The sequence below is a fragment of the Anolis carolinensis genome, chromosome 1 (genome assembly GCF_035594765.1).
Source record: "Anolis carolinensis isolate JA03-04 chromosome 1, rAnoCar3.1.pri, whole genome shotgun sequence".
In the NCBI taxonomy this organism is placed as follows: Eukaryota; Metazoa; Chordata; class Lepidosauria; order Squamata; family Dactyloidae; genus Anolis; species Anolis carolinensis.
In genome coordinates, this window is record NC_085841.1 from 119,544,486 (window position 1) to 119,556,849 (window position 12,364).

General features: G+C 39.5%; 1 protein-coding gene and 1 long non-coding RNA gene across 4 annotated transcripts in view; one reads left to right on the forward strand and one right to left on the reverse strand.

The window, feature by feature from the left end:
- Nucleotides 1–84: 84 nt before the first annotated feature.
- On the reverse strand, nt 85–9,769 carry LOC134299246 (uncharacterized). Its single transcript, XR_010006431.1, has 2 exons — nt 5,319–9,769; nt 85–2,418 (listed from the first exon to the last, which is right to left on the reverse strand). It is a non-coding gene; the product is annotated as an uncharacterized LOC134299246 (long non-coding RNA).
- Nucleotides 9,770–9,805: 36 nt separating this feature from the next.
- phip (pleckstrin homology domain interacting protein) overlaps nt 9,806–12,364 on the forward strand; it is a 90,336-nt gene continuing 87,777 nt past the window's right edge. For all 3 annotated transcript variants that reach the window (XM_008121974.3, XM_008121977.3, XM_008121982.3), the window contains exons 1-4: nt 9,806–10,013; nt 10,123–10,181; nt 10,265–10,294; nt 10,449–10,508. In XM_008121974.3, the coding sequence (XP_008120181.1) occupies nt 9,950–10,013; nt 10,123–10,181; nt 10,265–10,294; nt 10,449–10,508 (213 nt within the window). In that variant the 5' untranslated portion in view covers nt 9,806–9,949. The remainder of the gene's footprint in view (nt 10,014–10,122; nt 10,182–10,264; nt 10,295–10,448; nt 10,509–12,364) is intronic.

Here is a 12,364-nt window from a genome sequence, read left to right on the forward strand (position 1 = left end):
ACCCACAATGCAATTTTCTTTAGTTGTAAATGCTCAATGTTTGTTACAGAGGGAGAAAGGAACACTTCTGAATCAACAGCGTGATAGCATTAGACACAGAAAGGGTCACTTTATTTGATGGTAATTCCAAACATGATTGGATTTGCATGTAAATAAACATGAATATGATGACACTAATTTTCATACCAATAACTGCAGTGTGTTTGATGACAATAGCATGTATCTAATGGTGACTGTGCCTTTGTTGAAAGTGTTTCTACAGGTCAGGGCAAACTGCCTGACTTTAGAAATGGAGCCCTCCATGCGATCTTCCATCCTGTTTTAGAGAGCCCTAATCAATAAATACTGTATCCTAAAGGGATCAGATCACATCTAATATTGGAAGTTAAGCAGTTGGTCCAGGATAGTACTTGGATGGGAGATCCCCAATGAATATCAGGTACTTTTTTTTCTTCGTGTCAAGAGCAACTTGAGAAACTGCAAGTTGCTTCTGGTGTGAGAGAATTGGCCATTTGCAAGGACGTTGCCCAGGGGACGTCTAGACGTTTTTGTTTTTACCATCCTTGTGGGGGGCTTCTCTCATGTCCCCGCATGGAGCTGGAGCTGATAGAGGGAGCTCATCCACGCTTTCCCTGGGTTGGATTCGAACTGGCAATCTTCAAGTCCAACTTTCAAGTCATCAGTCCTGCTGCCACAAAGGTTTAACCCACTGTGCCTCCTGGGGCTATAGGTTATATTTCAAAGGAGGAAACTGGCAAAATCACCTCCGAGGATGCCTTGCATCAGAAAAGTCTATGAAATCCATGGGGTCACCAAAAATTTGACAGGTGATTAGAAGGCTCGTATACACAACCTCAAAAACTGCTGTTGATGTTCCTAGTAAGACTAAAGTGAATACAAAGGATCCCTGCTAAATTGGGTGGTCTGCCTGCATGGGTCCCACAACATTCTGCTACAGAAAAGCACCTGTGGATATAATCTGGCACAATTACCCATCATATAAATAACATATTAAAATGTTATTTAAAGGGATTGTCACTTTACCTTTCCAAGGAAGATGTTTAGCTTTAAATGTAAATATAAAAGAAACATCACAAAAATAGTCAAAGAGGTAAATGGATTCACAGAGAAAACAATTTTAAAAAATAACAATATGTGTACTACAATGTATTGGAAAAATAACGCAATGTAAATATGAGCACTTAGCTTGGAATGAAAACGAGGTGATTAAAACTACCAAATAGGTTTTTAGTTTAGATTCAGAAGCATTTACTCATGGACACTTTATATTTTAAATATTTGTTACTGCCTATAACTGTTTGTCATGTGATATGAAAGGTGAAGTCAACATGGCCACAGTGAAGATCATATTTGTCACATGGAAGCACGTTAATATTTAAAATGGCCATTATTGAATTCAAAACTTGATTATTTTATTTTACTCAAACAACATAGTGAGATCTGTTGCTGTATGCTAATTTGTCATTAAAACATCTGTTTATTTTAATTACCATCACTTAAATAACTGGGAAATAAATATGCTTAAACTTTAGCATATTAATGTCAATGGAAATGTTAAATCTTGATGCTGCTAGAGACAGTTTTTTATTTTTAAAACTTATTTTGCTTATACTGTATAACAGTAGAGAAAGAAAAGGAAAATATTAAAATAATCTAAAATGAGGTAGCTTTTTAAAATATTAAACAATAAACTCTCAAATTGAATTTAAAAAATCAGTGGCCTTTGAGGCTGATTTGGTTAATTAAATTCAGATTTAGGTAAAATTATTTGTTAAGAAGTCAGGTGAGTAAACTGACTAAACACCTTTAATCAGTAGACAACCACTTATAATTTATTCTCTAAGAAAACCATTTCAACAGCTGCAAGATCTAAGTCACAAGAGACAAGAGAGTGAAAGATGACAAAAAATTATTTTGAGTGATACAAATAATGGATCCTTTTGCCATATTTTACTGTGAAAAATGAACTGTTTGTCCAATTTGGTTTTTACATGTGTATTATACATTATACATATGACAGCAGGCATTTTGAAATAAACTGTATAACTGAATATATATTCTTTATATCAGAGAATGCGGACTTAATCAGCGCATGATCTAAAGGCTTCCATGTATTTCAGTTCTTGGGGGATTTTAATAAGCATGTCAGTATCAGTTCATTTTAGTTCTATACAACTCTGATTCAGTATCAAATGTAAACAGCCAGAAAGGAAATCCATACTGGAGTAGTTTTTCACTCTCCGTTTCACTTGTATCTGAAATGTCTTTTTCTTTGCATATTTATGACTCGTTGCCTGTGATGCTCCAATGGAAGAAGTGCTGATGTTGCTACAATCATGGGAGTCCTTATTCACATTTGCCAAGGGAGACCTCCTTCCCAAACAGTCCTTTCCTCTTCTAGGCAGAGGGTGGAAGAAAATTGAAACACAAGATCAAAATTAAAATTAAGAGTGGTCATTATGTAAAAATAACAGGGTCTCAGACAAAGTGTACAGCCGATAGCTAACCATGATTAGCAATCTTTGGAAAGGACCTCCAAGAAAAAAGTCCCAAATGCCTTGCCAGGCAAAACAAAGACGTACAGTGTGCTACATGGTATCGAAGGCAACATTTCCAAGAGTAGAGTGTAAGATTTGTCTATATTTTTTTCTGAAATCATTATGTTAACATATTCACAAATGGAGAAGAAACCAAGTGAAATAAGCTTTCAGAAACCAAATTTGTCGATCTTAAAAACATATTCTGTTCACTCCAAAATAATACATGGTGCTTTGATTTTTTCTGCCCATGTTTCTAATTAAGGTGCTTCCTAGAGATGTGACAAAATAATCTTTTCACATCAGCCAGGGAAGATTTGTATGAGTCTATGTGTGTCTTTTGTGGTTAATGCACCTGCATGTTAATTACAGTTTATGGTCTGAAAAGTGGCAGCTTTTTATTATGTTTCTGTCAACATATGTATATAATTGGGAAATATATACAATTGGGACCCTCTAGTTTATTGTCAGTTAACAAAACAATAGGCCAGAAACATACTTAAGTCAAGAATATATCATGGAAATGATAATATGAAGGCAGGAATTCTCATCTTCATAAACCACATTTTAGAATAGGAAGCAGAGACAGGCCTGATCAGTGTTTGAATGGAAAACTACCAGTACCAGGTGCTGCAGGTTGTATTTCAGAGGAAGGAACTGGCCAAACCACCTCTGAATATTTCTTTCCTCAAGAAAACCCTATTAAATTCATGGGGTCGCCATAAGTCAACAGGTGATCTGAAAACACATACACACACTTATGGGAAAAACACATATACTGAAACATTGAAATCCTCCCGTGAGTGTTTTCCCAGGTAGATAGGAAACTATATACGGTATATAAATAAATGACATCAAGAATTTAGTTCTCCCAGACATCTTGCATGAGGGGAGCATTATAAAGAAGTTAACATTTCATTGATCACATGTTCAGGAAATGAGAGTGAGTTCTTGATCCCCTATTCAAAGACTCAATCGGTGAGATTTTAATATTTTTCTAAGAGCTTTCGAGACATATCTTTAATTTGAGGCATGTTTAGTTCTTAGAAATGGATATCAATTCTTAGCATTGGACCTCTTGGATGCTGCATTCTTGACCTCTTATAATCTTGGGGCAAGTTTATGATGATACCAGAAATTTATGAAATGGATCAAATTGCAAGACTCTTTTTTGGTGTCCCAGATTCTGTTACTCTAGAGAAAATGTCTTTAGCCGTTGCCAAAAAAGTTATAATTTAATTAAGTTTGCCCCAAGTCACCTGTACTTGTGAATGAAAACTTTTTATTCTAGAAAAAAACCACGGAGTATTCATTCTTCATTTTAGAAACAGGTACACAACAAACATCCGTGGGGAACTTGGCATAATAAATAAAAAGTTCAGGCAACTTCCTTTCCATATCCAAACTATGGAATTATAGCACTCTGATGCCACATTGACTGCTATGGTTCAATTCTGTAGAATCCTAGGATTTAAAAATACTATCCAACTGCTAAAATTGTGCAGTGTGGCTATACCCGTACATAAGACAACTATTTTGCACTGTTATGGCTTCATAGGGACAGGCATGCTTCTTTTCTCAAAAACTGTTGTAAAGTTGGATAGACAAGTTAAGTAATAGATAATTAATAGTTTAATGACAAAACCCAATTGAAAAGGAAACCTGAATTAAACATTATTTCCACAAGTATAGCATGATTACTATTTTGTTCCCCCAATCTATAGATAGTATTCTGTGTCATTTTCAATCCTACATACTACAATCCTGCAGATCACCAGTTTTCAAGACGGGAACAACATGAAGGAAAAAAAAAAAGAAAAAAAAAGAAGAAAAAGAAAAAAAAAGAATGTGCAAGTATATTACCAAATCATGTGGGTTTCTGTAATCTGTTCTTCAAAAACCTTATAGATGACTTGTTGTGTAAAATACTGTAAGACAGTGGTTTTCAACCTGTGGGTCGCCAGATATTTTGGCCTTCAACTCCCAGAAATCCTAACAGCTGCTATACTGGCTGGGATTTCTGGGAGTTGTAGGCCAAAACACCTGGGGACCCACAGGTTGAGAACCGTTGCTGTAAGGGAGCAAAATCTGGTGCTAAAATGAGAAATAACTGGGAAAGGCTAGCTGGTTCAATATAAAGTTTGTATTTTAAAAACCCCTCCCAATTAGACTGCAATTTTTTCTATTTCAACACTTAACACTGTTCCCTCCTATTGAATCAAAGTACATTAGGAATCCCCCCCTAGATTATGTACCCAAATAATCTATTCAAAAATCTATCATCACAATCAAAGATGACCATGGCCTCACTATAGTGGCAACTGCACTTGTATCTCCCAATAATATTTGAAAGTTGAAAAATCTCAAAAAAATTGACAAGGGACACACCGTGTTAGTTTCTGAGGAAAAGAGACATACAGTATATAGCATTTTAAGGATTTCTAACAATCTTCACTAACAAGTTTGTACTGGTAAAAACTGATACAAATAAATTGATAATAGATGAAATTAGTATTATTAACACTTGGCTGTGCAATGAATTTTACTATAAAGAGCCTTAACATCTGCAGCAATATGGCATTACTGAGATAAATTTATATTTCTAGTTTAAAAGGAATACTTCCTATCATATTTCTCTGTTGTGTATTTTCCTTGCATAACCACATGTAAAAGTCACCTTCCTGTTTTTCTTTAGTTCTCATTGCACAAATCAGACATCCCAAGAAGAGAAACATCAATTCAGGGAAAGGGAACTTGTACCTTTCATAAGTGGAAGAGGATAGGTCTGTATCTCTAAAACTCTGTTCTAGAGGGTTGCAGGGTCCCCAGAACAGTATGGGTGTGATTCAGGGCAGTTCCAGGGGAAGATGGAAATAGAAAAAAACAAACAAAAAACAAAGACATCATAATTTGTTCCCTTTGTACCAGGTTCTGAAGTACTTTCATTCACAGAATGGTGTTTGAAATCCATTTGTTAAGAAAGCTCAAATGGGAATTTTCCTCATTAGGAAGACCACTCTGGGATAAATCTGGCATATACATGCAACAAATAAAGTAACAATGGCTTGTATTTAAATAATTCTGTATTGCAGAACTTGCAACTGTGATAGTCAGGGCTTACTTTGCAATAAAGAACCTATTAAACCAGAATGTTTGGGTTTCCGAACTACATTACATGTTGAAATGAAACACACTTCCCCACCACTGCCAGGATCATGAATTGTGTATAGCATAATGTAATGCAGTTCCAGGGTCCTGATTCCATGAAAGAGTTCATAAAAGAGCACTAAAAAAGTGGACCTCTTCCATTCATTTTTTGGATCTAACCCCTTGGAGCAATGTTGATAATTCTTTTTCTAATTTATTTTAACAACCAATGGTATATAGCTAATTGTATCTCCTATTTCAAATAGACCATAAATACTACTAAAATTTATCTAATTATAGCACATGTTATTGTTATAAGTGAATAACATTTTCAAAGAAGTTCTAAAAGGGACTACCAAACTCAGTTTCTCTGTAAAATTGACAAAAATCTTTGTAAGTTTAATGAAACTCAACAGCCATCCTTTAAAAAACATAAATATCAAACACTGGTCTTCAGGATGCCAGATTACAATTGGGGGGGGGGGGGAGAGAACTATTTTTTGTAATACAACATGGTTTTGTACAAGACCATAATGGTTTATATTTTGATCAGCCATTTTAATCTGAAAAGAGGGCATTTCACTTGTGTAAAGTAAGCCTCATTGTAACAGAAGCAGTTCACAAAGAACCATCACATGATAACACATTTGAGCTAAATTAAGGATAATCTAAATTGACCAAATATAGACATTTCAAAATATATTTGTAAAGACTTATGTAAATTTTTGAAATGTCCTTCTAGCACACAAACCAAGAATATCTTACTGCTAAAATAGCCATGAAAATAAGGTAATGGAACAATTAAATAAACCATAGAACCCTCAATACTCTTGGTTTTAAATGTTTAATACTCAAATAATTCTAAGCAGTGTGGAGGAGACAAAGCTACTTGAATGCAAAACGAAGCCAATGACCTTCTTGCAGAGCAGTAATTTTAAACTGAAATAAATGAATCTTTTGCTTGTATAGTGGCTTCTGTCTCTGATAACAAAAATGAAAGTGTCTGTATATGAATCTAATCAACAAAATTATGGCAATAGATATGAAACAACAAAGAGAAAGCCATTATATTCACAATAGGCTTTTTTCCAAGCAAAAACTTTTAATCATTTCATATAAAATTGAATTCTACATAAATATACAGTCATAACTCATAAGAAAATCCTTATCTATTGTATACACGTATAGAATTGTAAAACCAGTTAAGATAAACTTGCAGACCTTATTAACATTGCTTACTAGGGTCACCAGTCATGTACTGCATCTTAAAGAAAAGGCTTCAGTGTAATTTAAAAGAGATAATGCTTTATTTAAAAGATCAATGAGATTTAAATCTTCATACAGTTCTATCACACATAAATATTAGTCTCAGAAAAATACAGTAGTGATCAATACAGCGAGGCTGAACAAAAAACATGTAAAAGAGAAACATAATATTCAAATTTGAATTGCTTAAATCAGTTCTGTACTAATTTGTAAACCAGAGGACAACTAGGTAACATAGATGTTTTCAATTCAAGAATCCTTCTTTTTACTGATACAATCCATATTGCTAGACTAGTAGCGTACATTGTTTAATTTTCCAGATAAAAATTGTGGTAAATGAATCTGAAACAATTGCTTAATAAATACTCTTAATATAACAACTTCAGCTTTGGATGATAGAAAATGCATCGGCACAGTCTTTTCTTCCTTTTGTGGTCCACGGTCAGGAAAAATTCTTCATACTGAACTTAAAACAGTACAATAATCATTTGGATTTAAGTTACACAGAAGCAGTCAGTTATCTCAATTTAATGAAAGACAGCAATATTTCTCACCAGAAAAGAAGTCATTTTTTACCCAGGTTCGTCATCTCTGAAATACAGGATCTTACTGCCTATCATTTTTTATTCAAGAGAAAGCATTTTTATTAATGCCTTACTTTCCATTCCAAAATATGGATACAGTATAGAACCAAGATGTACCCTGAGAGAATACAAATAAAGTGCAATTACACCTTAAAAATATGCTTTCCTTACAAGAAGGCAGCACAGGTCACCTTTAGGCAGCTGAACCCTGTTCATTCCCCACAATCAGCAGGAAAAGAAAAATGCAAATATAACCATTAATCGTGGTTTTGCTGGTCACCCTTCTGTCCCTGATCGATTCAGCTATATATTACCTGAAGCCCAGCCTCCATTTCCATCATGCCTGCTTTGGCGTTTACAGCTTTTTTAAAACTATAAAATAAAACCCACCAACTGCCACCAAGTAGTACCATCCAGAAATAAGGCAGATTTTTAAAAAATACAAATCATTAAAAAATATTCCTATTGTGACAGTAACAATGGAGAAAATCATATAGTCAAGGGGGGGAAGGGGGGGGGTCTTTCTCTCATACACAGACATCCTTCTATCCATAATGAGGCACTCCTAATGAAGACAATGTAATGGTGGGGGGGGGGGGGGAGAGAAAATGGTTATTTCTCTTACATGCAGGTGACTCTACCAATACCAGAGGAACCTGACTTAGGAGACTTTGGATACATGTTTATTTCTCTCACACATTAACACTTTTCCACTCCTAATGGGAAAAATTGAAGGAAAAAAGAAACAATCAGGGCCAGCTAACAGCTCTTAACAAGATATTCCCTCAGACAGGAAACAGCCAGGCTTTGAAGCTGCAAGGCTATTCAAGGTGGCCAATTGCAACATTCACAATTTTTCAAACAAACAAGAGTTCTTTCTCTCACCCTGGACATTATTCCACTGATATATACAAACCCCACTTGTGTAGTTTCCAACAGATCTCACAACCTTTGAGGATGCCTGGAAATGATGGAAATCGGGGGCATTCATGGAGCTATTTGTTCATTTCATATTGTTTTATGGCACTGTTTGCCATCGTTTGTTGGAAACTGCCCTGAGTCCCCTTGGTGAGATAGGATGGGTTATCAATAAAGTTATTATAGAAAGGAGGAAACCATGAATATGAATAAAATCTAACTGCCAGTATTAAAACAACTCTAAAATCAGGACAGTAAATAAAGGACAACACTCTGAAAACAAGGGAATTCCAGACAGGAATCAATCAGGGCCAGCTAATAAAATATTCCCACAAGCAGGAAGCAGCCAGGCTTTGAAGCTTCAAGGCCATTCAATGCTAATCAAGGTGGCCAACTGCAATATTCACACTTGCCTCAAACAGACAAGAGTTCTTTTTTCCCAACCTGGGCATTCCAGAGATATACAAACCTCCTTTGCCTAGTTTCCAACAGACCTCACAACCTCTGAGGATGCCTGCCATAGATGCAGGCGAAACGTCAGGAGATATTGCTTCTGGAACATGACCATACAGCAACCCAGAAAGAACATCCCTTCTCTTTCTCACAGAGATTCTTCTTCCATCATTATGAGGAGGGGGGGAAAAACAAACCATAAGATGATATTATAAACTTGCAAGCATATGGAAATCAGAGGGACATAGAAAAGACAGAGAGGGAGAGAGAAAGAAAGAAGGAAGGGCTGGGGAGGGAGGCTGTCTGGAGGCGGCTCCTTCCCGGCCTACTTGCCTCCCTCCCTTTGCCAAGGGGCCTTCGTTTTCTCCCGCCGCCTTGCCATGCCTCGCCTCGCCTCGCCCAGCGGGGCCACCATCCCCGGGGGGCATTGGGGGCCTGCCTCATCGGGCTCCTTCCTCTTTCGCCCACATTGAAACCCAGCCACCAACAGCGCCGCCGCCGACGTCGTCGTCTTCTTCTTCGCCGCCACAGGGCCCTCTTTCGCCTCACTCACTCACTCACTCACTCCCCTTCTCCTCCTTTTGGTATCCCTCCGCCGAGGCCTTCTCTGTAAGTGAAGAGAGAAAGCGACTCTCAGCACAGATACCCGCCCACATCGGAGCCTTATTGTGTTTTAATTCGAGGGGGGGGGCTTTTTAATGTGTGTGTTTCAAGCGGCTGAAGAGAGAGAGAGGGGACTCAATGTTTGAGTGAAAGGAGGGGCGGAGGGGAAAGGAAAGGGTTGGGACTCTTTGTCTCGGCGGAGGGATCTGGTTCTCGTTCTCTCTCTGCCGCGCGCGCGCGCTCGCGCTCTCTCTCTCTAGCTCGAACTGAGGCTGTGGCTGAAGCTGAAGCAGCAGCAACGGCGGTTGTTGTTCCTCCTCCTCACTGAGGGCTTGAATGGTGCCTCGGAGGTGGCGGTGACAGCGCCCGGCTTGGCTTTGGCGAGAGGGAGGGAGGAACCAGAGGCCTCTCTCTTCAGCCATGGCTGGGGAAAACGGCGGCGGCGGAGGAGGAAGAGGCGGACACTCGTCGGAGCTGCGAGCGGGTGAGGGAGTTGGTGGGATGGGCGAGGGAGCCAGGCTCCGGGGGGGCCGCCTAGGCCGCGTTTGCCGCCTCCTCTCCTGATTCCTCTTCCCCTCTCTCCCTTCTCACAGAGCTTTATTTCCTCATCGCTCGCTTTCTGGAGAGCGGACCCTGTAAGCAAGCGGCTCAGGTGAGGCCGGGCCTGTTTGGGGGCGGGGGAGTCCTCTCTGTCCCCCTCTATTCCCCAAGTAAGCCCCTTCTCTCTGATTCCAGGTCCTGATCCGAGAAGTAGCCGAGCAGGAGGTGAGTGCAGTGCCTCCTTTTCCCTCCGCGTTGGCTACAGGCCTCGCCTCCTTCCCCCTCCTTCCTTCCTTTTTTGGGGGGGGGCGCTTCAAGGAAGGGGGCCTCCTCGAGTGACTCTTTCCCCTTCTTTCCCCCCTTCTTTCCTTTCCTTCAGCTCCTGCCCAGGCGCACCGACTGGACCGGGAAGGAGCACCCTCGGAGCTACCAGAGCCTCGTAAGTCAGCCAACAAGCGGGCTTTGCCTTCTGTGAGGCAAAGTTTGAGAGCAAGCGAGCGGCCCTTTAAAAAATTGAATTTCCCGCAATTTTTTTAGCAGCTAAAGGGGGAAAGAATTTTTTTAAAAAATAAATCAGAGCCACATTGGAAACTTCCCCGCTTTCTTTCCATTTGAGGTTAGGAAAGAGCCCTCGCTTTCCCCCTAGAAGGCGTTTCGAGTGTGGGATAAATAATAATAATACTAATAACCATCCTACTAATGCGAGAGCCCGAGAGTGGCTGGGCTAGAAATAAAGGTACGTCATGGATGTTGTGCAGGCAGAGAGCGAGGAGGGAGGAGCAAGCCAGGCGAAGGCAAAGCAAGGCAAGCTAGGCTGCTGGAGAGAGGCGGGCCTCGGAGGAGATGGGGGCGCTCTCGCCTCGCGCAAACACAATAGGCAGAAGCGGAGCCATCCATAGCAAAGCCCAGTCGCTTTGGAGGGCCCTTCCACACAGCCCTATAGCCCAGAATATCAAGGCAGAGAATCCCACATTATCAGCTTTGAACTGGAATATATGGCAGTGTGGACTCAGATAACCCAGTTCAAAGCAAATATTGTGGGATTTTCTGCCTTGATATTCAGGGATATAGGGCTCTATGCCCCAAAACGGACAACTTCCTGAAATCTGTGCCCCCCCCCCCCCCAATTCAAAATAGACATAGGGTAAAAGCAGCTGTCCCCGCTGTTAGACATGTGGTGGAGGCTCCTTTTTTTGGAGGCTTTTAAACAGGTTGGATGGCCATCTATCGAGGGTGCTTTGAATGCAATTTTCCTACTTCTTGGCAGGGGGTTGGACTGGATGGCCCACAAGGTCTCTTCTAATTCTGTGATTCTACCTTTTTTGTTTCGTTTTCAATCCTGTTAAACTTTCAGAGAAGAATCTTAGTTTTCTACCTCAGGATGATAACTTTGTAGGCTGGTGTGCTCTACCTGTGGATCCCCAGATGTTTTGGCCTGCAACTCCCAGAAATCCTAACAGCTGGTAAACTGGTTGTGAACCACTGCTTTACAAGGATTTGTTTGAAATGCCATATATAAACAGTAGACTCCAAGGCAGAATATCAAGAACTCAGAATATCAAGGCAGAAAATCCACAATATCTGCTTTTAACTGGGTTATCTAAGTCCACACTGCCATACATCCCAGAAAATTTGTGATTTTCTTCAGCTGTGTGGAAGGGGCCTTAGTCAGGCATAGGCAAACTTCGGCACTGCAGGTATTGTGGACTTGCACTCCCACAATTCTTAACACAATTAGGAATTGTGGGAGTTGAAGTCCAAAACATCTGCAGGGCCGAAGTTTCCCCATACATGCTGTAAGTTAACCGGCACCTATGGGGATTGCTGGATATCAGTTACTGTATTATTTTATGCTGCTTTTTCTCTTAACGAAGACTCAAAGTGGCATATTTTTCTGGTTGCTTGAGAGTTACTATTAAAAATAAGCCTTAACACTATTATACCCATACTATACAATGCTATAAACTCAGTATTGGATTGATATTCATATTGAAATACAGTACAGGCAGTCCCAGAGTTACAAACTTCAGACTTACAAACAACTCACAGTTAAGAACAGGGATGAGAAAACAGGAAGTGAGGGAAATATTTCTACTGGAGCTTTATCACCAATTTTTGTTTCCAAAACAAGCCACATTTTTCAAAATCCAATTATCACAGGGACAGAAAGTGAGGTGAAATCTTCTGGACAGGGACACAAACAATAAAACGAACACCATAAGGGATACCAACCCTTCCCTATGCTGTTCAAAGCATATATATGTGCATGTGCTTGCATGCAAGCACATGTGAGTG